Genomic DNA, 26,716 nt, shown 5'->3' with positions numbered 1-26,716 from the left:
TCAAAAAAATAATAAATTATCTCAAATTTAGATAAGTATACATATATTATGATGATCGAGTTATAGCAAAAGTCTTAACATTTTTCCAAAATTTTAACCCAGTCTTAAATCCTGGTAGATAACGGTTTACCTCTGAGATTCACATGAATTTGTCCTGTGTGAATAGTTCACATACCCTTGTTTCTCGCATACATAATTGCTGACCGCATGACGCTAATTCTCGCTTCTCTTTCACTAACCGCTACATCTTTTGAACCTATCTGTCTTATAGGGGCGAATGATGTAAATACTCCTAGTCTACACTGCAGAAATTTAGCCCTCTGATCTTTTGGAATTGTTTTTCCTGAGCCATTCTGGGTTAGACATTTATGAATTCATTTATTGTTTTATATACCAATAATTCATCTTTCATTTAGAGCAATATATAAATAGTCCCCATACAAATGATATCATTTAAATATGTCTATATGGCAAGAGTCCCTAGCAAATGATTTATGAATAACTAAATGCTTTCAGATTTTAAGGCACAGATTTTCTTTTTTTTTTTTTTTAAGTTTATTTATTTCGAGAGAGAGAACATGAGGGTACAAGCAGGGGTGGGGCAGAGAGAGAGGGAGAGAGAGAATCACAAGCAGGCTCTGCACTGCCAGCATATAACCCGACATAGGGCTCAAACCCACGAACTGTGAGATCACGACCTGAGCTGAAACCAAGAGTCAGACACTTAACGGACTGAGCCACCCAGGCGCTCCTAACGCACACATTTGCCATCACATATAATGTATAGACAATGGCTTCAGTTTGAAAGGTATCTAACTTTAGGCAAACAAAAAAAGTGGAGAATTTTTTTCTAAAATTGATTTTATGATGAAGTTTGAAATAAGCACCATTGTAAACAAAATTTTAGTTGTGCTACATAATTTTTATGTCATGTCAATGTCATAAACCTGAAAATTTCATGCATGGAGAAATATTATAAGTCACATGCTTTTCAAGACATCGCAATTATAGAAGACAAAAGACTTTTTAGTATCTTTCTTAAATACTTAACAATACTTTAAGTGGGGTTTAGTATTCATTCAATGGTTGGGTATAAAACTTTGCCATGAAATGTTCCCATTAGTGACTGGCTACAGAAAAAACAAAACAAACAAACAAAAAAAAGGCCCTCACTTTGCAGGGCTAACACCCTACCTGCCAGTACAGCCAGAAGCTCAGTGGTCCTGGGATTCTCCATGTTCTACTATGTTTTCAATAGTTCTCCGTTTTAAAACTTCAAGCAATAGTAGGGCCTTTAACCAAAAACACAGAACAGTAATAGCATATAAAATTATGTACTAACCAATTCAATTTGCTATATTTAAGACTCCTTAGGAGCTTGAAAGGCCTACATACATATAGTCTTACGGGCACAATCAGAGCTAACTGGAACTGAACTTAGTTTCAAGTTGCAGGTCAAATTGCACATAGGTCGTCCATGAGACGATTTTCCTAATAAGTATTACACTATAACAATAAAGTATTTTCTAAAATTCTAATGGTATTATTTCATTAGTAAAATCCTGGTCCGTTTCACATGATGAAAGATGAAGTCTATTTGCAATATTTACTTTCTTAACCCATAATCAATATTATTGCAACTATCAAAATAGGATTCAAGCCAACTTTTCTAAGTTTAGTAACACAGTAACATGATGGTTTTTAATAAGAATTCTGCTTTTAACACTCATTGTAACACATTATAGCAAGAGTACCATAATTATATTTACAAAGAACAACCAAACCAATTTGGGCAAGGTGGCAAAAATATTCTCAGGTAATTTATCAAACTTGTAGACAGGCTCTGAGGCATTTGGATGGGCCAGTACCTCGGATCATTTGAATGTCCAGTGCTATTCAGGTATAAGACCTATAAGATATGGTGGTTTGTGACAGGAGAGTGGTTTCTGTAATAGCTCAGAGAAGCACTTAATCAGTAAGCACAATCACTGTGATGGAATATTTATTGACCCCAGGGCAGATGTGGTATGACTATAAAAATATGAAATTAAATTAACTCTTGGCCATTTTCAAAACATGAGCTTTAAAATGAAAAATCAAGGAAATATGTAAGTAATTGACTACCTACATTTCAGGCCTGTCTTGTAGAAGTTTAATTTGTTTTAGGATCAGTAGAAAAGTAGAAAAGGTTCGCAAATGATGGTTCTTTATCTGTGTTTGTGTGTATTCAGCTGTCAAGTATTTTAACCAAATGCTCTTACTAATGTTTTGTCTCATTTGCATGCATTATGTAATCTCCCCCGTGCCCAGGCTCGGCGCTGTGTTGCGGATAGAGAGGCATCCTTAATAGTGGTGAGCTCAGCCTCTGTGAACTAAGTTGATTCAATTCAATTAGAATACGTATCCATTGAATATCTACTATGTTATTAGCACAGGTCGAACATTATAAAAAAACATAAAAGCAGCACATATATGACTATCTCCAACAAGTATCTTAAGATCTCGCTGGGGATATAATATACTCAGATATAAATCAATCAAAACAATAAATTCTCAAGAAACCAAAAAGAGACCCATAAAGTACTAAATGAGATTGCAATAGGGAGAAGCCGGGGTTTATCATGCCTTTCTGATGCTTTGCCAGAAAAGATTGATTCTTTTAGAATAGGATAGATTGCTTCATGATATGTAAATCCAAACGGTTGTGTTCCTTATATTCCTCACTTTGCCTGGATGTCTCAACTCTCTTCTCAGAGCCAGATAACGGTGAATGGAAACTCAGGAGGTGCTGTGAGCCCAATGAGTTACTATCAAAGGCCGTTCTCCCCTTCAGCTTACTCTCTCCCAGGCTCGCTCAACTCAAGCATTATCATGCAGCATGGCCGGTCACTTGGTAAGTCTTTTGCAGTCATGATTTCCATGACAATTTCATATAACAAGTACAAACCACATGAGAAAAACATCAGAGTAATTTTTCCAAAGAGGTGGGATATTCAACACTCCAGTATTTAATGAACCTATGCTAGGGGAGGAATTAAGACCAGAGGAGTCACTGGAGAAAATAGGCATCCAGCTATCCCAAGACAATGACTACATCTATATCTGAGCCTGGAAACAACTATTAAGTGTTTGTGGTTTGAAGTAGAGAGAAGGTGGACAGTCAGGCAGGAGAGTTCTCCCCACCGGAACATTCGTGTAGCGCATTTCCATGGATGGCAAATACCATCCATGTTCAAAACAGCTCGTTCTTTTGTGGAAAAGCTTTCACTGTAGAAAATTCTCTTGGCATATATACAGAATTGTTTCACAGTTAAAACAGTCTAACAGGGGGACAGCTGCCTCACAAAAACAGTAAATAGTAAACTATCGCCTCACAAAGTAGCAAAACACTCTTTGAACTGAGACCAGAAGACCATTGGCCTGGGACAGGAGTTCCTTTAAATAATGATCCCTGAAGTTGCTATAGAGAGAGTTCTTAATCCTTTGAGGACTAGGAATTAGACGAAAGAGAGAACTCTCCTCCAGAAAAAGAAAAATGCACATTTGAACATTCATACAAACTTTCAAGCGTATCATTTCACGGGCCCTGTGATTTTTTTTTTTGAAGCCTCCTGGATAAGAACTTGTACTGTATGATCACAAACACTTTTACGTGGCAAATATAGTAGGACTGTTTAGAAAACAACGTATTTCTTAGTTTTTAACAATGTAAAAAAGCAAAACCCCGAAACACTAAAAACCAAACCAAATCAAGCCGTCGTCCGAATTCAAGCTGAGAAAGGTCCCATGATGTTGAGGGACCGGAAGGCTTCCCTCCAGACAGCCGGGAGGAAGGCAGAGGAAAGAGGGCAGGCAGCACACCTCTCAGAAAGGCTGAGACTGATCCCTCCGGGCCACCGCCAAACAGCAACAGAACACAGGCCTTTCACTCTCCTTTCCTCCTTGAACAGCAGGCAGGACCTCTTCTCCCCCAGCACCCTTTGTTCGTTGAAAGACATGATGCCATCCAGGCTTACCCGGGAACATTCAGCGTGTGCGTTATGGAACTCAGCTTCTGTGGTCAACAGAGCTTCTGGAACACTCACATGGAGCCCTGAGACTCACCGAAGAAAAGTCTAAATATACTTGTGCCTTCTCTGATGGTGCTCGTGGGGATCACCTGTGAATGTTATAATGCTGTCCTTTTAGAGTATAAGAAAGTAGGACGTCCTTGTGCCCAGACACTGCTCTGAAACGATCAGTCCGTGGTGCAGTATTGTAACAGGAGTCCTTTATATCGAGACTTTTAAAAAATGTTTATTAATTTATTTTGTGAGAGAGAGAGAGAGAGAGAGGGAGGGAGCATGTGTGTGCGTAAGGGGGGAGGGGCAGAGAGAGAGAGAGAATCCCAGTTAGCACAGAGTCCGACGTGGGGCTCAATGCCATGAAGCATGAGATCATGATCAGAGCTGAAATCAAGAGTCAGACACTTAACTGACTGAGCCACGGAGGCCCCCCATACCTAGATTTTTTACATAGCTATGCATCATCACACTCCTTTAGTAAAACTACAAATTATTCTAGCCATAATGTTTTCTCAAATAATTATTATCAAAGTCTGACTCTTTTTCCTCATCACCTGTCTTAATACACACAATTTTTGTCCCTCCCACCCCAAGAAACAAAATACATAAATACTTGAATGTAGACAGTCTTTCTTATTAGAACATACTGATGGGTAGATTTACATATAAGCCATACTACAAGGAAAGAAATGTCCCTTGTCCCACTGGAACAAATTCCAATCAGCCAGTGCTGAGATAGGTTCTGAGAATATACAAATCTATCCTGCTTCGAGAAACTTTATATTAAGCTGAGGACAAAAGACTACAAAAATGAGAGTTAGTGGACCTATAAAAGAAATATAAGGGCGCCTGGGTGGCGCAGTTGGTTAAGCGTCTGACTTCAGCCAGGTCACGATCTCGCGGTCCGTGAGTTCGAGCCCCGCGTCAGGCTCTGGGCTGATGGCTCGGAGCCTGGAGCCTGTTTCCGATTCTGTGTCTCCCTCTCTCTCTCTGCCCCTCCCCCGTTCATGCTCTGTCTCTCTCTGTCCCAAAAATAAATAAAAAACGTTGAAAAAAAAATTTTTTAAAGCAATATAAAATAAAAAGCTAACTTATATAAGCTATAAACTCCTTGACTCTAACGAACCATATGTGAAGACAGAGTTCATACTCCTTGCTTAGGCTGGGACTTTGCACATAGGAGGTGCTCAAAAATTATTTATTGTTTAATAGAAATGCCGCCATCATGGTTCCTGACTCAAACACTTTTTGGAACTAAATGGGAAATCAGAGTCAAATATCACATTTGGAATTGCTTGGAAAAGATACCGTTTCCTTCCTAGCCTTATTCATTCTTCATCAGAAATGTATCTAAAATGCTTTTCTGTTGCAAACTAAACTGAATATAGCCATAATAATAGCAATAGCATTTTAGCTTACAGGAGTCCTATCTGTAGTTATCCTTATAATGATGAGTTAAATCTTTTAAAATCTTACTTATGAATTTTTATATAAATTTGTTAAAAAAAAAAATACAGTCATATATGGGGCACCTTGCTGGCTCAGTCGGTTGAGACCAGCTCTTGGTTTTGGCTCAGGTCATGATCCCAGGGTCATGGGATCAAGCCTCCCATCAGGTCTCCCTCTGCCCCTCCCCAACTTGTGTGCTCATGTGTGCACTCTCTCTCAAAAAAAAATTAAGATTCTCTCTCCCTCCCTCTGTTCCTCTCCCCTGCTTGCACTCTCTCTCTCTCAAGTAAAAAATAAACAAATAAAAAAATACTATCATATGTTTTGAGATAGATAGATTACATATATATTCACACATATATGCATATATATGTCATCAAGTGATGGTATCCTGAAACATTAGAGCTCTTCCATATCCACATAAAAAGAGACCTTTCTGGGGTGCCTGGGTGGCTCAGTCGGTGGGGAGTCCGACTTCGACTCAGGTCATAAACTTGCTTTCGTGGGTTCGAGCCCCACGTCGGTCTCTGCGCTGACAGCTCAGAGCCTGGAGACTGCTTCGGAGTCTGTGTCTCCCTCTCTGTCTGCTCCTCCCCTGCTCGTGCTCTGTCCCTGTCTCTCTCTCTCTCTCAAAAATAAAGATTTTTTTTTAATTAAATAAATAATTATGCTTCAGAGTAACAGCCAAGATATCTGGCCATCGTGTCTACTTAATAAAAATCAGCACTAATAATTTGAAATCATCCATTTAACCCATGAGCCTTCACCTCATCTAAGTATGTGTTTGGATGTGGGGATTTCTTAATGTGATTTTTGTTTTCACTTTATTTATATGAAATTGCTGCTGTAGACTCAACAGTCCTATCTTCTGCTCTAAGAGGACATTCCGGTGCTTTCAAATAACAGTAGTCAGCAACTTCACACAAAGATAATGTCTCGGTCTGCCTCCTCGTCTCTAAAACGGAGCCCCCCACGGGGCACCAGGGTGGCTCAGTTGGTTACGTGTCCAACTCTTCACTTCAGCTCAGGTCATGATCTCACAGTTCCTGAATTCGAGCCCCGAGTCAGGCTCTGCACCGACAGTGCAGAGCCTGCTTGAGATTCTCTCTCTCCCTCTCTCTCTGCCTCTCCCTTGCTGGTGTTCTAAAATCTCTCTCTCTCTCTCTCTCTCTCTCTCAAAATAAATAAATATTTAAAAAGTAGTAACAAAATAAAAAGTAATTAATTAATTAAACGGACGGTGAGGTGAGCTAATAGATGTAAAGTACTGTCTTAACACAGTGGCTGCTACACGGCCACACGGTCCTTCCACAAATGTCACCCTCCCCCTCCTCCTTCTTCAGACAACGACAGGATCTTGTTGTTACTGTTCTGTTGGGTATATACCTACATGCTAACAACGAGTGGCTCGAATGCAAGGTAAATGGGTCAAAAGAGAGAGCGATGGAAATAGATTCTACGTTACAGTTGGCATAAATATACAAGAGGCACCGTCAACTTATGAGTCCTTGCGCATCAAATACATGATATGTCACCAAATTTTCTCGGCAGATTCCACAGAGACCTATCCCCAGCACGCGCAGTCTCTGGACGGCACCATGGGCAGCTCCATACCACTGTACAGATCCTCAGAGGAGGAGAAGAGAGTGACGGTCATCAAAGCCCCCCACTACCCGGGGATCGGGCCCGTGGATGAATCCGGAATCCCCACCGCAATTAGAACGGTAGGAAATGCCAGCGTGGTGGCTGCAGGGCTATGCCCAGGCTCTACAAAGGCCGGATTGTCAACGGCTTTGTGCATTCCTATGGTCTTATATAACGAGGATTGCCCTCTATGCCATTTGAGTTCTCGTGAATATTATGTTGTATGTGGCAGAGAAAGAGGAAAAGAACTGTGGATGATTGAAGCTAATCACAGAATCTGTGTTTGCATCTTAATTGAAAATCACGAAGATTGTGAGTTTTGTTGAATAAAGGTATATTTTGTTTTGTTTCACCTCTTCCAGGGAGCGTTAGGGCAATAGAGAGAAAGGAGAAGGAACGAGACAAGGTGAATGCTTTGACTGCTTTGCCAATAAACCAGGGATTTGTTTCTTGAAATGGATGTGTGTTAACATCAGGAGATTGGGAGCCGTGAATTGGCAGCTGGGCGGTGAGATGATTGCAGCAAAGGGAGTTAATGTCATGGAAAGAAAAAAAAAAACTGTGAAGAAAAATACACATTTTAGTGTCCCTCTTCAGCTGTGCCTGCTGTGAGCCCTCAGGGATATTAAGTGAAAGTGTTTGGATTTTTTTTTTTTTTTTTGGCTTTAAACTCTGCCAAAGCATTGCTCAGTGTGTCAGGGCAGCCCCTTCTGGCAAAGCTCAGCAGCAGCAAAGGCAGCTACTGAGAGCCCGGGCAGGCAGCTGCTCGCTGACCAGTCTACTCGCAGAGAAGGTTTGTGCTAGCCGGCAGAAGGAAGACTCTGGAAGCCAGGATGAGGGCCGCAGCACGTCTGCAGGTGAACTGGGGGGCTTTGCAAGGAGAGGGCTCAGGCTGCATACTCCTGCCTACCTGGCAGGGGTGTTGCCAAGAGCTGCTTCCCTGGAATGCAAACCCTGGGGGCTGGGGGTGGGGAGGGGGTGCAAAGACAATAGTGGATAGAGGAAACGAATGGGAAAGAGATCAGGAAAAAAAAAAAGCAGTGGTAAGATTGCATTTCTCATAGATGGGGATTGCGCGTTCTGAGAGAAGAGTTAAAAAATGGATTATTCCAAGCATCTGTATCAGAATTGCAAGCCAGAAAGTCAACCTGCACAGCAGTTGATGGGGCTGTAGACGCACTAGATTCTGGGAACGCTGAATGTGACTAATTATCAAGTCCTAACAATCTATGTTGGAACTGATGATTGTCATATTTAAGTCACAGAAAAAGTTCAGGGATTGTGACTAACGGTCTTAAGACAACTGCATGTTTCTGGTGACGGTGTTTGGTCATTTGTTTCCCTTTGAAGGTTTCTGACTCAAAATGGTTTAACTGGAATCTTTTTTCCAAATAACGTAGGGATGCAGTGTCAGACAGGTATGGTGTCATTGGTTTTGCTTAATCGACCCTCGAGTCATAGTATATACACAAATTAGGATATTCCTGACTCTAACTTGTTGTAGATTCTGTCTGAAAGGATTGTGTCTGAGACCTCTGGGTGTGTTTTTAACATGATGAATGATATATAAGAAACAACATGAAAAGCTGGACCAGTTTTTTTTTATCCATCCGACATAACTTTCTTAACAGCAAAGACTTGCTTCTTAGTTTTCCAAAGGAAAAATAACAGACATTGTCAAAGGTTAGTGAAAATCAAGTAATATTAAAATTCTAGTGGTCTGCCTACTTGCAAATCAAAAGCATGTTTAGATATGCATATGCAAATACATATACTAAACATTCAATGCTGGTTCCCCTTCTGTAAAATAGGAAATAAAATGTAAGCAACCCAGAAGTTCCCTATAAGGAACCGTAATTTTTAGGCACAGCTGTGCTCTTATTTAGACTTTTAAAATTGTACGCACAAGGTACAGGTCTGTGAAGACTCTTACTTGCGTTCCCTGTTTTTCAGCCTCGCCAAGCACATCCCCAAGTATAGCTGTGTTTATAAATGTTGAGTCAGGCCGTCTCTGAGCCACAGCAGGCCAAGAATCTCCAAGGTTGTTTTTCTTTCTCATCCGTGTAGAGAGTAATGATTATCAGACTCAAATTGCTTTACATGGACTTTCTGCTCAGCGTATCCACCAAAGGCAGTACTGTCTCAGTGTATCATGTTGTAGCCTCATTTTAGACAACCAGCCTATACCAAGGAAACAGAATTTTGTAAGCTAGAAACTCTAGAAAGCCAAAAGTCAACAAATGTACCTTTGAGTTATTTGAATGAAGGCTCCCCAGTCTGCCCTCTCTCATGTGACCTGGGACGTCTGGGTTAGCCTTTTACTGCCATTCTTAACAACAACAAAAATCGCTGGGGTTCAGATCCCAGGAGGCTGTCTAATTAAAGCCAGCTAGTTAAGTGAAATACAAGACTCTTTTTTTTCTAGTTCAAATATAACACCGTTCGAGCATTTTCAAAGCTGGAAAGGGGCAAAAATAGAATAGAATCACTGTATACTCGTACGTAGAAAATATGTGTCTTTTCCCTTTTTGGAAATCTCTGCGTGATAAATCAACACCGAGTTTTGATACTTTGTAAACTGTAGAAAAGTAAAATCCAGGTGAATTCTGCCAAGATTATAGAAAACAAGTGAGTCGTGAATTGCTAGTAGTTACTGCCCATACAAAGTAACCTTGAAGGACACATACAGAAGCAAACTTCCTTAAACTTGAGTAGACTTCTATTTACTTAATCTCGGTATTAGACATAACATGTCCATGATGCCATTTATAAAAGAAACTTCAAATGCCCAGAGTGCTTCTTTTAGAAAGGGACAAAGAGTTTTAGTGTTGCCCTATACCAGTTTCATACTCCTCTTTGCCAACCACTGGGCATTTCCTGGCATCTCTGTGCTCACCATATAAAGCTAGCAGATGGCAAAACTAAGCTCCTGCCTGATATGTGCCCTCCAGCAAGTGAAGAAAAAAAAAAATCCTGTCTGTCAAGATACACTGCCATATACAGGGATATAAGTCACTTATTTAGGCTTCCTTGTTGCTATTGGTTGTGTCCAGGTATGGCTGGGAAACATGTTTGCACCAACTTACATCTTATTTTCTATTGCTGAAGACATAAAGGAAACAGAGCTTAACAAAAGAGAAACTGATCTTTTATGAAAGTGTCCCTTAAAGATACATGTTCAGCCACTTTATTTAAATCAGCCAATAATAACTAAACTCCTGATTCATCACTGCACCCCTCCCACCAGCTCCCATCATTTGAAAATAAGGTCAATTAACAATCTCCTCAAAGCTTTTCCAATGTAGAAAGAGCCTACAATGAATGAAGAGGTGACTCAGAACAAAGTCAAGTAGCTCTTAATATTAATCTATATTTGCTGTGATTATCAGAACCATGTATGCTCAGAGACCAAAATAAATTTAGATGCGGCACAAAACCCTCAATTTCCAGATGAAAAATGCAATTACCACATTTCTGAGGGGAAAAAAATAGGATATAAAATCTAAACGAACGCTCAGTCTTTTAAAAAGTACAAGAATATTTGTGTGGCAGTCCTAACAGAATATTTTATATCAAGAGAATGCTCTTGGAAAATCTGGTGTATTTATCACTATATACAGAATGATTGGGTTTCTTGCTGGAGTATTTCTGGAAACGTTGAGATAAAGATCTTGCCAAGCAAAATCTTTAATTATGATTATAAAAGTGTAGGTCTACTTTCACAGGTATGTAATCAGGTAGAATTCCATCCAATAACCTGGGTTCTTTCATTATTTTATTCTATAAATATGTTATGTTCCTTACTGACTGTTACTATTTATTGAGCATTTCTTACATTCTAGGCATTGTTTTAGGTCTTATATACATGGTTTCATTCCATTTCCATCACAATCCTATGATGTAGATATAATTATTTCATCTTAGGAAGGACAAGCTGAGGTTCTAAAAGCTTACCTAAATGATCCAAATTCATACTGCTAGGAAGTATGAAACAACAATTAAAGGAAGCAAGACTTGAATCTAGGTTGAGGTGATGTTAATTTCTTCTTTCCACTACAACCCAGTTTCTATCAGTGTCCTAATCCAGGCATGTGGAAAGAGCTTCTACTCTCAAGGAATTTATAATTTAGCAAAGCAAATGCTGCATACCTTTATTTATCATGTTAAAAAAAGTTTTAAACAATGTCTACATTTTTTTAGATTTACCGCAGGACCCTTGACTGTACTACATTCGGGGTTTTATGAACTTAACCTAGTAAATACCATACTTTTATTTCTCTAAGTCTAAGCTGATCAGAATACAGTAAAAAATATTCCCTAGTTAATTCTAAAAATGATGTTTTCAACAGAACACTCACGAAAATGTTTTGAAGGATAATGATAATTAGCACCAAAAGGAGTTCAACAAACTATTACAACACTACAACTTTTATTCAGTGCATTTTATATAAATATGTTTGTACAAATATCAACTATCTAATGCTGGGCACAAGTGCGATTTGGCCACAGCATATAATGTCCCAATTCAGCCTAAATTCAGCCTAAAGGGGTAACATATTTACAAACCTCATGCATAACTAGGTAAGTTACTAGCATTGTCATCATGAAATAGGTTTTTGTTCTTTTTTGTAATCACAGACAGAAACCTGCTATTAGAAAAGATAAACTGTAGAAAGAAAAACGTGGAGGGGCAAGCAGTGTTGACTCAGCACCGGTTTGGTAACTACTGAACATTCTCTCTTACAGACAGTTGACAGACCGAAGGACTGGTACAAGACGATGTTCAAGCAGATCCACATGGTACACAAGCCGGGTATGTGTGTTGTTCTGTTTTCTGATCGGATCCTCCAGGCCAAAGGGTATATGTATATCCTCCTGTAGAGTTCAGGTTCACAAAAAACGTTCAGACCCTAGCAACTCCATGGCGGTCCCTCTTTCAACATTCCTCCTTGTTTTCCTTCTACCGTCCTCAAGTCACAGACACCTGAGCTGCTGCCTCACCCCTGAGCTGCCAAGAAGCCTCTTATTAGGTGACCCTGGAGGGGTGCCAGGTGCTCTGGTCCCTTCCTCCCTCCCCAGCCACAGTCTGGCGTGGTGTGGGGTGTGGCGCTGTCATTGTTCCTCTGTCCACCCATGCCAGCTGCTGATTGAGAGAGAGAGAGAGAGAGAAAGCAGAGGTAGGTCTCACCAGCTTGACAAAAGATCTCGAAAGCACTTCCGGAGGAAATTCATGATTCAGAAGAGAAGGCTGGCCCAGGAAGTGAGGAAAAAGCCCTGGCCCTGCATGCTGGGGAGAGGGCAACCCAGCAAATACGTTACGGACCAGCGAGGTCAAACCGCAGCAGCTCGGGAACAAAGCAGTATTAGAAAATTCGAAAAATGGTGTTATGCACCAGGCAAGAGACCCTGGTTTTCTACCAAATTGTTTTTGTTTCGCTGAAGTTCTACTGTCTTGTTACGATATGGTGACCGAACGTGTATTACCATGATATTTATGTTTCATTTTCTAGATGATGACACAGACATGTATAATACTCCTTATACATATAATGCAGGTAGGACGGGGTTCCTTGCTCGCAATGAATACCGTATGCTTGGAATCACTTCCCACTCACTGTGTTACCACTGTTTGAGCGCATGTTTTCAGTGTAGACAATTAAGAGGATGCTTTTCTTTTTTCTTTTCTCAAAGCATGCATAACAAAAGGATCGATCTTTTCCCATGGAAATGAGAACTAATACTGTTTTGTCTCCTTCATTCTCACACTGTCCGTTTATTTGCAGCTTCAGGAATGTTTAACCAAAGTATGAAGGACGGCTTGAAAGAACACACTGTAACTGGGGTACAAAATAAGATAAAGATCTCTTTTTATCAGCAGAGAGAGTGATCACAATTGCGTAAGATCTTTCAGATACACTTCACAAAAAAACGAGTCAAGCAAAAGTATTTTGTGACTTTGTCCATGCTTTTGCTCCCAAAATGCAACCATTCATTGAAGGATTTTTAAAAATCCCACTCTGCTGAGGCCACTTTTCTGACTCAGAGTTGCCAACAGTCATAATGGCATGACTTCAATTCTGGGCGTTTTCTACTTGTATTTGAGGGCATTGGTATCTTGTGAAACGGTTGCAGGGCCGGAGTGAGGGATCCCTACAAAATGCTTCCCTTTCCCCTAAACGTCACATTAGGGGATCCTATATAGGGCCTCCTGTCACCACTCAGCCCCAGGCTAGTGACTGTTGAACGGTTTCCTTTCTTGAGAGCAGGCTCTGAGGCTCAGGCTGTTCACCTGCACCCTTGTAAGGGGTCCCCTGGCCAGCCTGGCCTCAGGCCTGCATAAGGTTCTTCCCTCCTTGCTGCCTGAAGGCCAGCACTCAGGCCCTTTAACTGTCAGGGACTCTGCTAGGAGTCTCCAAAGACAAACAGAGAAGAAAAAACAGGCAGAACGAGCTTAGCAAGCTGCAAGACCTCTGATATTTAGGTCCTCATTCTTCTAGGTGACAGCAGGAAGCCCAGTAAAATCTTTCCCTCAACTTGTATCCCAAGCCACAGGTACTCCAAACTCACCTCCCGTGTTTAGCTTGTTCTAAAACAAAATTCAGCCAAGTAAATTTTAAAGATAGTATTGGATCTGTTCCACGATTCACGAATGCGGCCGCATCCAATCTAGCCGATAGAAAGGAGCCCTGAGGAGCTGTACAAAATGAAAGGCTTTTATAGGCAGAAGGGAGCCAAACAAGGAAGTTACACTAGGAAAAAAAAAAAAAAGGAGATTATTGCAAGGTTCCTTTTGCTTTAAGGGGAGGGCAGGGGTCTGTGAGTGAGATGACCTCACCCCTGCTGGTCAGGCGATGCCTGACTGTCTGGTTTAAGAGGCCATTTCTGCTCAAAACTGTAATTAAGTCTCCACTGGGTGACGGGGGTGCTTAGCATAAGTGACTCCATTTTGGGCCTCTTATGTTTTTAACAAGCTGTGCAGTTGACGTCTGACCGTGGAACCCAAGCAAAGCAGTACGTGTAGACACTGTCTTTCCATTTGTCATGGCAAGTTGTACGGACCCTCAGGAGAAGCAGATGAGTGAAAAGTGACTTAACTCACAAGTCTGAGGTGGCAGGAAATTCAGAATTTTTATTATTATCTTTACTATTGAAATTCTGTAGCCATTAGTAATTAATAAATTGAAGAGTAATAGTTACATATAACCTTGCAGAGCCCTTTTGAGATAGTTTTGCCGTTTAATTGGTAGACGAAGCAACTGTAACTAGCCTCTTCCCTCTCTACAAACCCTGAGTCCCACTGTGCTATGTCTTGCCTCTTTTTTTTTTCCTGAGCCATCTCTGCTTCCCTCTTCCCCGACCCACCCAAACCAGTCCTCCAGGGCTCATCCTAGTGCCATCTGGTCCATAATATCTTCTCTGACCAATCCACCATCCTCTAAAATGTTTCATTCCTCATATGCATTTTCCTCATCTGGCCTTTGTCAGATTACCAATTATTTGCAATCACAATTCCATTCGTGTCTCATTTCCTCAGATATACAACAAGCTTGCTGAGGATTTTGTGTCCTTGAGCCTTGCACAGCACATATACAACTTGCTCAATATTTTGTTTGACTGGGGCACCTGGGTGGCTCAGTCCCTCGAGCATCTTGACTCCTGATTTTGGCTCAGGTCATGATTCCAGGGTCGTGGGATCGAGTCCTGCGTCAAGCCTCACGTTGGGCTCCAGGCTGAGCAGCGTGCAGCCTGCTTAGGATTCTCTTTCTCCCTCTTCCTCTGCCCCTCTCCCCACTCATGCATACTCTGTAAAAAAAAAATAAACTAAAATAAAAAATTGAAAAACTATATTTTGCGTGATTGCAATTAACATGTCAATTATCACAGGTAAATCAGAGCTTTTAAAGTAATAGAAGATATTTGGAAACAGTTCTATGAACTATTTTTAATCTTCTCCTGAAACCTTAACTATGTTATTTGTTTATATTATCCAGGAGAAAATTTGCTGACTATCTGTAGATTTATACCTAATACCAGTCTGAATCATTACTAATTTAAAAATGACTGTCAAAGATTTACTGCAATCAATGATTGTGTACAGAACCTATCGCTAATAAATTAATATATTAATAATGATTAATAGATTAATAATATTGATAAATCGATTAAGAACATACCGCCTGATGCATGCGTGATGAATATGCTTGCCGATAAAAACTTGGGCAAAATCATTGGATGTTTTGTGAGGTATAAACAATTTAATGCACTTTTAAAATGTTTTTCTGCTTCTGTTTGTTTTATCGTGCTGTGTTTCGTGATAGGCCTGTACAACTCACCCTACAGCGCTCAGTCACATCCTGCTGCAAAGACCCAGACCTACAGACCCCTCTCCAAAAGCCACTCCGACAACGGCACTGATGTCTTTAAGGATGCCTCCTCCCCCATCCCTCCCCCGCACGTTCCTCCTCCAGTTCCACCACTTCGACCAAGAGATCGATCTTCGACAGAAAAGTAAGGCATTTTCCCCAGACGTGGCCTCTGTTTAGTTTAGGATACAAGTAAGCCCGGATGGCACTCCGTAGAAGAGTCAGTGCTTTCCTTAGCAAGATACTGCGCGTATAACCTTATTAGTCAACATATATGCCATGTTGACCTCCCCTGTTGGGATTGTGACATACACTTCCACAATCTTTTTTTTTTTTAATGTCTATTTATTTTTGAGAGAGAGAGACAGACAGAGTGCAAGCAGAGGAGGGGCAGAGAGAGAGGGAGACACAGAACCCGAAGCAGGCTCCGGGCTCCGAGCTGTCAGCACAGAGCCCGATGCGGGGCTCGAACTCACAAGGGGTGAGACCATGACCTGAGCCACAGTCAGATGCTTAACTGACTGAGCCACCCAGGCGCCCCAAACGTTTTCACAATCTTGGCTCATAATATCATAATCACATGAGCACAATCTCAGGGTGCCTGGTCATGATGTTGTGGTTCATGAGTTCGAGCCCCACGTCGGGCTCTGTGCTGACAGCTCAGAGCCTGGAGCCTGCTTCGGGTTCTGTGTCTCCCTCTCTCTCTCTGCCCCGCCCCTGCTCGCACTCTGTCTCTTTCTCTCTCAAAAATAAAATAAACATTAAAAAATTAAAACAAAAAAACATGTGCACAATCTCTACTTTTTGATCAATAAATGCATATCAGAAGATAAATAAATAGAAATAACGGACATGTACTTCCTTTGGCATAGCATGTCAGAGATTATGCCGTTTTCATTTTCCTCAGGTTCAAAATGTTAGGTCTGTTCGTTACTTAAAATTTCCCCTCTCATACACAAAAGCCTCTCTTTGAAAGCAGGCAAAATTATTCATAAATAATAAATAAGGCATTAGTTAGTAAGTGTCTATCTGTGACTCATTTATACCAGCTTTTCAAGATGATACTAATTTTCATTTCCCCACTGAAATGTTTTTATAGAAACTATTTACACGAAAATAAAAATTTATAAACACACTGTTACTGTGCATTTTTTAAATTAGGATTATGACTAATAATCCTACTTATAGGTAACCTTTATTGAGAGCTCACGATAAGCCAAGCACTATGCTAAGTGCTTTTCCTGGATTATATCATGTAATTCTGAGAATGACTCAATGAGGTTTGTTCTACTTTAAACCCATTTTAGAGAGAAATCAACTGTTTTAGAAAATTAAATTATTCAGCTCATATAGCCAGTATGTCCCAACTCAGCTCTGATTAAAGTCATAGCTCATGAGATACAGCAATTAATGAAAAAATAAGCATTATTTAGCATCAGTACTAATTTTTAAGCATCCACCTATCATAAACATCCCATAAATATTATACTCAACATGCCACTGTACCATTAAGAGTAACTGGTGATCAAATTGGGTATGAGATATGAAAATAGATATACATCATGTATGAAGAGATCCTCACTTTAATACCAATCTCCTCGTGATAAACTATAGGTTTGTAAGTGTGATGTCTTAAATTTGAGACATAATTGTCTAGACACAAAATCGTATCTCTGCCACTTAAAGAGAACCAAAATTAACTCAAATGTAAATGTATTATATGTTCTATGTTTAGTGGAAATAAATCTCTCATTAAGAAATATGATAATCTCTTAAAAATTTCTAGACGTCTTTCACATACATTGTCTCATGTGATGCTCAAAATACATCTGTTGAATATCAGTCATCAGTTACTGGTAAGCCAGGACTTGTCCCCAATTGTCCTGTCTCTTAAAGCATTTCTATTTCCAATGTGCTTCAGAGTGAGAATTTAATCTCATTCCATGGGTCAGAATTGCTCCCATCTATAGTCAGAAAATTCTTCTCGCAGAAAAAAGATCCTCACAAAGGAAGCCTTCTATAGCCCTGGCTACCTAGAAAAGCTTTACTTTCAAAGTCCCTCGGTGACCGCCTTTTGAAGGATATTAGTTCAGGAAAAAGAGCTGCTTCCAAGGTCTCTTATGCAATAGGATGGCTGTCTCACTCTGGTTTTTCAAGGGTAAGACCAAAGGAGGCTCTGCCCTACCACACAGCTTGCTTCTCTGGATGGCGATCCAAGGGACACTTTTGTCCTTTTCACAGACACACTGGGATGCCATTTGTAGGGTAAATAAGATGAAACATGGCGTGTGCATCACTCCTTGTCACTTTGGATCAAGGATGCCCGGTCACAGAGTGGTGCAAAACTCATGTAACTCAATGGAGCATAACCGCCACCTATTCTAAACACAAGTATACACAGCTGCTATTTGTACATGATCCCAAGGGTTTACAGGCAGATCACTGGCAGCATGCGCATCTGTAAACCCCTCGTGTGAGTTACGGAGCCAGCAGGGTAGTCGCTTATGAGAGGAAAAAAAATAGAGGAAAATAGAATATGAAATAAAAGTCTTTCTTTAAATCACTTATGTAAGACAACATATAAATGGGGTATGTTATGCAGATTAACTTTTTATCCTGAGATACTTTTTAAAACTCGATACTAAAATTAACTTTGTAAACAGATAGCCAATGGTTTTATAGAACAGCTTGGGGCATAGAGAATTATTTTATATGTAATTTGTTGTTTATTTCTAGGCATGACTGGGATCCGCCAGACAGAAAAGTGGACACAAGAAAGTTTCGTTCTGAGCCCAGGAGTATTTTTGAGTATGAACCTGGGAAGTCATCAATTCTGCAGCACGAAAGACCAGTAAGCACTTGTCATTCAACAGAATGCCAGTTCTCTAGGCTTCTGGGTTCCCAAGTAGACCTGAATTTTGTATCGTTTAGTAATTTTTGTCTCAAACGTAATCTATGTATTTGGCATTATTTAAAAATCAAGTTTATTTTGTATCACGATTCGTGCATATTGCCTGAGAATTGAAGACACACGCTCTAATTTATTGCCCCTACCAATCAAATATGGGATCCATTTGCATATAACTATAGCTGGGCCTCATCATGGCCCTGAGCTTAATTTTTTAAAAAATTCGTAACTAATGGCTTGTCTTATTAGTCTTAATTGCTAGTCTCCATTGCTAATGAGAAAAATCATTCATTAGTCTCTCTGATACAAATGAACCCACACAGTTCCATCCCTTGGCTTCCGTATCTGTTGCTTAATATTTCTTTGGATTAAGAGGAAATTTCTGAAATGCCTTTCAAAAAAAAAAAAAAAACAGTTGTTTTAATTGATTCTTATTAAATCTCTCTCAGGTTACCAAGCCTCAAGCTTCCTGATTGTCAATCTAATGGATCAAGATTATATTTAACTTTGCAGAAATTTTGCTAGTTATTTAATGTATGCAAACAAAAAGAGATATAAACTTGAAAAGAGCCACTTGCCGCTTCAAAGTGCAATTTAACAAACAGGTTATTCCTCGGTCTTGGTTTTTATTTCCCTCCATCCTCCTTTCCAAGTCCTTTGCTTTCCTTCCTAGATAAGTGCCCACAGGATCCCTTTGAAACTATGATTCCTTTGCATTTCTATCAAAACCTGCTTCTAGAGAGCCATTTGCAATTTACTCTCCTCTTTGCCTTAGAAGAATTTGGGGTGGTGTCAGTGAACAGGAAAAGGAGAGTTGTCTTTGTTTACTCCCTTAAGAGTATCCAAGAAAGCACATTATTATATATAATGCAAGGCCAGCCCTGAAATTTGATTGGAAACCTTTGCCTTACCACACCCAACATAAGCATCCTGCATTTAGCTTTTGAAACCCTGTACTTATGGTTATGTTCTTGAGAAACATGTTCAAAAACCTTATAATCACATAATTCACGCATAATATTTATCTAAGCCATCTTTGCTTTTCTTCAAATAACCCACATCTTTTAGGGTAACAGAACTTCACCAAAAAAAAAAAAAAAACTGAAAGAAAAAAAAAGGAACACCACTGGTTTGCAGGCTTAGTGCAAACTTATAACCCATTTACTAGGTTATATGACTGAATATCAGGACACGTTGAAATGTCTGGGATGAGAATTGCGTGAACCACAATGTGACCATTGCATAAAATTGAAAACAGCAAAATAATTATGCACAACAATGAGACTCCGATTTAAATATAAATAATAAAAGGCTCATTAATAATCATTCTAAGAATGCATAAGAACATTGTGATTATATTGGAACACTTGAGTAGCTGTGATCTCAGGCAACAGGATTGATTTTAGAAGCTTCCTCACCAGGATATTTCTATTATTTACTCAGTCAACATTTACTGAGCACCAACTATGTGCTAAGCATGGTGCTAGGGACACAGTAGTGAACAAGACTCTATCTTGAGGAACTTTGAGTCTTTCATTTAATGGGTGTGCAGAGTCAGACTTGTATTTTAAGAAGAACCGAAAGTTCTGGAAGTATTTGTATTGCTGGAGATTTGGGTACAGACAGGGCTCTGCAGCCACAGGAAAAAGAGGGGAAGGAATGGAAGGAAATGAGAATAGATACCTTATGGAGAGACAGAAAGAATCAACATTTCTACTCCTCCTGAACAATTTTGCTGGGGGCCAGCATTATGCAAAAAGGATTTGGGCTAGGAGTCTACGTAATTTTGGCCAGGCTTTTTTATTCTAGGACCAAGCTATTATCCTCTTTTTCTTTTCATCGATCCTGAAATTCATTCTCATTGGCTCTCTAAATTAGAAAACAATCCAAAAGGCTAAGTGCACAGTGGTATCTCAGACACTGGCTATATACTGATGTAGTTTACATACAATGCTGGCGTATCTAAAGGTACCCACAAGATACAGAGGATGAAGAGCAGATTTGCTAAATGAGAGTGATGTAAAAGCACACAGACAAAACTTCAGGGTTTCAATGGAATGCTCTCCCGCATCTTTTTACCCCAAGATGGTGTGTGAGCATTCCTTTGCTCCTCTCCTATTTAATTTTTGTAAATTATACACAACCTCTTGGTAATTTTCTGTTGCCTTTTTGAATTCCTAGATGACCCCCTCCTCTGCCCAGTCTTCCCAAGTGTTATCTTGGATTCCCTTTTCCCCCAAAGATCTCAAAGTCCTACCACTAGGACATATGCTACAGATAACCCTTCTTCTGGTCCACAATGTACCCATTGCCTGGATTACAGTGACAGCCACCCAATTATTCTCCCTAATTATCCAGTCCAGTCTCTGCACCACAGCTAGGGAAATCTTTTTCTTTTTCTTTTAGGCTTATTTATTTCTGAGAGAGAGAGAGAGAGAGAGAGGGCGCACAAGTGGAGGCGGGTCAGAGAGAGAGAGGCAGACACAGAATCTGAAGTAGGCTCCAGGCTCTGAGCTGTCAGCACAGAGCCCTATGTGGGGCTCGAACCCACGAACTATGAGATCATGACCTGAGCCAAAGTTGGAAGCTCAACCAACTGAGCCACCCAGGCGCCCCACAGTTAGGGCAATCTTTATGAAACTTTATAAAACTTCCTTCTCAAAACTTTCTCCTGGCTCTCAAGTATCCTTAGAGCAAACTCCAAATTTCTTAATGTAATTTCCAAAAAACCTTGTGATCTGGGTTCCTGCTGACCTTTTCAGCCTCGTATCTCTTCCTGCCTACTAACCATATTCCAGCTAGACAGACAGCCTTCAATTTCTGCCTTCCTGGACTTTTGCACAGGCTTTCTCTCCACCAGGAGGGAAAAGCTCTTTCCATCACCTCTCTCTTCACTGGAAAATCCCATCTCACCCGTGGCCTTGTCTCTTTTCCCCAGGGCATCATCACTGACTCCTCCACCCCGGGTGTAAAGCTTCCCTCCTGTGTGTCTGTAGCACACATTTCCTCCTCACACACTGAATAGTGATGGCCTGTTTACTTGTCTGTGTCCCTCACTGGATGTTAAGCACCTTGAAGGCAGGACCATGTCTAGTGCACCCGTTGTATCCCCAGCACCTAGCCCGCTAGCACTTAGCACACATGATGGGTGTTTCATTTAGTGAATAGTCATCGAACTGATAAGTGCATGAAAGAATATAGGTTTTACCCTTGTGGTTAGTGGGTAAAGCTGGTGAGACAGAATCCCTGTTTTGTTGCTTCTCTATGAAGTCGATACATTCTTAGTGACAAAAGGCACAGTGGGTCTCCATCACAGCACACACAATAGCTTTGACACACTGCTATTCGTGACCATGGCTCACAAATTCCATGATTCCATGGAGTAAGGACAAGGTGGGCAGAAGAGGCGTTACTATTTGAATAAAAGTCTTTACCCAGACTCTGGCCAAAGGGATCCCCTTCTTCTTTAGGAATCAATGAAATACGCATTTTTATTTTTAACAGGAACGTAAAGGTCAATGCAACTTTTTGAAGCATGTAGATATTCATTTGACTATAAACTTGAAAACACTGATTAAAAGGGCCTAACATTTGATCTGCAAACGTGCTTTGCAATTACCAGGAATTTATCTTTAACTGACTTGAACCACAATTTATTCCATAAGGCAATCATACAAAACTCTCTGCTGAGATTATATTGATAAAAACTTGACATCCCATCTGGCTTGGATATATTTATAGGTGAGCCCAAAGTAAAGTAAAGTAAAGTAAAGTAAAGTAAAGTAAAGTAAAGTAAAGTAGGCACTTACTCAGGACCTCTCTACACATGATAAAATAGAAAACAATATGAAGATATTACCTTTCTCCACAATAACTTAGCACAGAATGATAAAAGCAGAGAGAAAAAATCATCGCAAGCACTGTGCAGAGTTGAAATGCAATGCAAACCCTCAGTGAACTTACACTTCCTTATCAGTGAAGATTGTCAAAGCTTAAAGTATAAAAATTTGGGGAGTTCTATCTGATGGTTTGAACCATAAGGAATGATCCCAGCTGACAATTATGTATATCATCGATTGTGGAACCACAATAAATATAAAACATAGTAGTGAATGCCATCAGAGCTTTAAACTCTCATGAGCATAAATTTTGAAGAACTAAGTTACGTTGGCACTTCTTTTCATTTGGAACAACACATCAAAATTCTATGCCTGCAGTGAGAATACGGAGAATCGTAGAGTTCTATAACCCCAAAAGCAACTAAATGGTTTGAAACTATAGAAAACACAAAAACTTTAAAAAGTGTTCCCCACTGGTTGCCTTTAAATAAGAATCCTGTCTGATTTATAGTTTCAGGTTTTCTTAAATACTTCCTCTTGCACTGGTACATGACATTTGTTTTAAGCACAGATTTGCTGGGTTTTTCAAAATGAGAACCAAAAAGGTTAGAAAGATGTGCAACGGTATATCTGCTTTTTTGTTGTTTTTAATGGGCAATTAGAGTAAAGCATAACCACGCTTCCTAAGTGAGTTTTTCAGTGTTCCCATTGGTGTCAAACAACTCAAAGGAACTTTCAGGTTACGCGTGGAACCTGAGATTCCAGGTGATGCATGATTTAGTGAGATTGTGAGTGTGTATTTGTGTATTTCTGCTGGCTGACCATCTGTATATGTATCACTAACTTTTGTGAGGCCTCTATGTACCTCAGCCGTGGATCTAGATGGCTACGTAATACATGACATTGTTGCGGAACCAAAGGGATCCAATAGGTCAACCACAGTGAAAAGACAATTCTTGCTCTGTCATTTGCATTTCTTTACCATCAAGTCTGTACTCAAGTATGTGCCTTTCATTAAGTTCCAAAGTTATAGATAATTGCCAATTACCATTGTTTGAGGCATTCTCTCTGCTCATTTCTATTGGCATGGTTCTAGATAGTTGCCCAATGAGACTATAAATTAAATTTTCAATCTACAAAACCATAATTCATGAAACACTGTCATTTTAAGATATGATGCAGGAAGGTAGATATTCTCCCTCTTCCACATTCTGTCACAGAAATATATCTCCATAAATCAGGATTTTGTATATCTGTTGGTTATACAGTTTCTTAAGGTGGAAGTCAAAGTGAAGTTGTAACCACTGGTAAATATACTTATGTGTTTAGTAAATTTGCTGCCCTCTGCTGTTCAAAATACTTTTAAACAAATTTGTTTCCTCTAAGAGAAACTGCTATCTCCCTTTAGCAAAACAAAATACTGTACATGAAAGCAGAGATTATAGAATAAGAGTTAGTAATATTACTAAGTATATAATACTAGAAACAATGACATTTGAAAGAACCAAAGATTGATTTTCTTCTGGAAGAAGTACTAGGCCTCTAGAGACACAACAAAAACTACTAGAAAATTCTAATACCCATTACCCCAAAAATCTGCTCCAATAGAACTATTCCATAAAACAGTCATAAGCCGCAGCTATTATCTAAATGATAATTGGAGAAAAACAGTATTTTACTAATACTGAAACCTCAGTGAGTCCTTTTATCCTATTGAATCAAGTGTAAATTGAATCAAGTTTTCTGCAACATTTCCCATAGTAATTACAGGATGTTCTCCACATTATAACAGGAAAGCAAAATAGTATTTTAAAAGAAGGAAAAGAACAATCTCAACACCAGAACACCATTGTGGTTTCTTTGTGGATGTGTGTGTTTTCTTCCTGTGCTCATCCAGACACAGACTTCGTGATATCAGTGCAAACGCTGTACAAGCACATGATCATATTTGGCTTTTATCACTTAGCATTCCACCATAAATAATCCCCAGAGTTACTACCCAGTCTTTATCATCACGACCATTGCAAATTTTGGAGAACTTAGGCCCTTTCACTATTTTGTTACGATGCCTCAAATTTCTCCCTCATTGTCTATAGCTACTATTATAATCTCCTATTATAAAATATTGAAATAAAAAGCACATCTCTAAAATTACTTTGATTATAACTGATCGTTGCACACAGACTGTATATTATTAACAAAATGATTGGGAATTCAAAAAGTCAGTAAAAGGCTTCGACAAGCTAATGTCAAAATAATCGCTTTTGTTTGAATGTGGAATATCTCAAAGCCCTCAATGTTACCAAGAACATGTCCTCTTCTGGACATGGTGGATGGCTTTTAGGGCGCTGGTGTGTGCGTGTGTGTGTGTGTGTGTGTGTGTGCGCCTGACTTAAAATATTACTGTCAAATTGTACCATGTTTGATTAGTGTCATGTAATAATTTATCCAAGAAGCAATAACCCATCTGTAATACTTTAAGCATTTTCATTTAGTATGTAATCGCCAGCCTGAATCAGTCTGATCAGCATATATTATGCAAAAGCATTAAGGATATCGTTGGAGAAAGCAAATGTTCCACGTCTGTTTTTTTCTATTACTAAAGCAATTGTATGTATTTTCTCCAACTGCTAATATTAACACTCCTAGTTTTTCTATCTTGAATACAATATTCAGAAACCACCAGAGGGGAGAAAGTCGGTTATAAAAATTGGTTTTTTCTCTAAACCAGCGTGTCAACCAAATCAGAGTGGGACTCCATTGTTCAGCCTCTCCCCACCTTTAGCCAACTACTGTGAAAACCCAACCCCATCCAAATCCATTTCTCCAGCTCAAGGTAGACAGATAGAAGTGGATACTTGGGGTAGCTCATTAAGCATGATCATTCTTTACTTTCTGGGAGGCTCCTTGTCTTCACATCTTGTCAATGCTCCAGACCATTCCTAAGTTCTCTGGGTCTCCCAAGGGACATCTTGCCTTTTCTGAAACATTTCCTCCTGCTAGCTGACATCCTCTTCATGGCATCAAGAACCTCCATCTAATCAATCAGTGTTTCCTTCGCCCCTCTTTCTTGCAGCCCCCTCTCCCAACAACTCCGACACCTGTTCCAAGGGAACCTGGCCGGAAGCCTCTTTCTGTCTCACCACATGGAGGAGTAACTGGTAGCCCCTCCCCTCCGCCCAGGACTGGCCTCCCCATTCCAAGCCCGCGCACCCCGGCTCTCTCCCCCATCTGGGTGAGCTCCTTCCTTCTTTACCTTATCTAATGCCCCTCGGGAAGCTCAGGGGTGGCCCTCACTCTGCAGAGGTTAAGAGGACAATCAGATCCCAGCTACTCACCACCACCTCCACCTTGCTGCCCCTTTCTTTCCCAACTAGACCCCAGGTTCTTCACGCCAGTCGACCCCTAACCGCCTCCCAGCACCTCTCACTCCTCCCCCTCACCCCGCTCCCCACCTTTGCCCTCCCCTCCCCGCCAGGCTCTCCCTATATCTGCACCCAAGCAAACTGTCTGCAGACTGCAGGCTTACACGCTGGGATCAGTGAGGGCAGGGGCGGTGGCGTGACTCACCCGGATGAGCTCCTCGGTGGCTTAGTTGAGTCTATTTTAACTTTAATAGGCTAAAGTTAGCCTCTTTGAGGTGTGCTCCCCGTGCTCATTTCGCTCACAGAGTTTTTCATGGTTTATGCCTCCAGCTAAGGAGAAAACTCAAAAGAGAGGACAGAGGTGGACAGAGAAAGTGACTAGGGGCCTAGGTGATGCCATCGAAGCTCATCTTCATATCCTGATTTTACTCATTTTACTTTACTTCCTTTGTTCGTCCTGCTGAGATTCGTTGGATGAGTCGGTGCCTGTTTGCGTGCGAATGCGCGTGCGTGTTTTTCATACCACACGGCGTTTCCCTCACTCAGCTCAGTGTGCCTTTTCCTTCCCTTTTCCTTCACATCTGCTCCAGAATGATCGCATAAATCCAGATGACATAGATTTAGAAAATGAGCCCTGGTATAAATTCTTTTCAGAACTGGAGTTTGGACGCCCGGTAAGTGAGGCCAGACTATTAATGTAAGAAAATTAGGGGAATGTTGTTTGACTGATAAAACATACTATCCTCGGAAGAGATAGGTGCCATTCACAGAACAAGAGCCGAACCTGTGCTGCATATGCAAATTCGGTACAGCTGAGCCCACATTCACTTCTGTACCGAAGGGTTAAACATGCCCAGACACCTCCTATGCAGCTTCTCTTTGCCCCACACCATGCCTTAGACTTACTTTCTATCCAAACAAATTCAAAATGCTGAGACAGGTCTTGTCCTGGAAGAGTTAGACAACTGTTGCAGATTTATTGAAGATTCATATTTGTTTACAGTCCCTTTTGGTCTCGTTCAATCACAGGAAGTACTGTGGCATTTATAACAGTAATTACTATTATTAAAGCTCCCATTTGCTG

General features: G+C 40.3%; 1 protein-coding gene and 1 long non-coding RNA gene across 7 annotated transcripts in view; one reads left to right on the top strand and one right to left on the bottom strand.

Annotated features, from left to right (window-relative positions):
- Positions 1-26,189, bottom strand: part of LOC122217405 — a 77,222-nt gene extending 51,033 nt beyond the window's left edge. For 2 of the 3 annotated variants that reach the window (XR_006201464.1, XR_006201463.1), the window contains exons 1-2: positions 25,838-26,189; positions 1,195-1,292 (exon numbers count right to left, since the gene is read on the bottom strand). This is a non-coding gene — a long non-coding RNA (uncharacterized LOC122217405). Of the gene's footprint in view, positions 1-1,194; positions 1,293-9,090; positions 9,269-25,837 lie in introns of those variants that run through there. The other variant, XR_006201465.1, reaches the window with a different exon arrangement.
- The window catches only part of SORBS2 (sorbin and SH3 domain containing 2), a 220,990-nt gene that overhangs the window by 146,159 nt on the left and 48,115 nt on the right, over positions 1-26,716 (top strand). For 2 of the 4 annotated variants that reach the window (XM_042934333.1, XM_042934332.1), the window contains 6 exons: positions 2,755-2,893; positions 7,065-7,237; positions 11,904-11,970; positions 12,668-12,712; positions 15,476-15,665; positions 18,257-18,371. In XM_042934333.1, coding sequence (XP_042790267.1) covers positions 2,755-2,893; positions 7,065-7,237; positions 11,904-11,970; positions 12,668-12,712; positions 15,476-15,665; positions 18,257-18,371 — 729 coding nt within the window. Of the gene's footprint in view, positions 1-2,310; positions 2,353-2,754; positions 2,894-7,064; positions 7,238-11,903; positions 11,971-12,667; positions 12,713-15,475; positions 15,666-18,256; positions 18,372-25,343; positions 25,503-26,222; positions 26,307-26,716 lie in introns of all 4 variants that reach the window. The other 2 variants (XM_042934331.1, XM_042934334.1) reach the window with 2 other exon arrangements.

The sequence above is a fragment of the Panthera leo genome, chromosome B1 (assembly GCF_018350215.1).
Source record: "Panthera leo isolate Ple1 chromosome B1, P.leo_Ple1_pat1.1, whole genome shotgun sequence".
Classification (NCBI taxonomy): Eukaryota; Metazoa; Chordata; class Mammalia; order Carnivora; family Felidae; genus Panthera; species Panthera leo.
The sequence above is the reverse complement of the archived record's forward strand: the minus strand, read 5'-3'. Positions and strand labels throughout refer to the sequence as shown.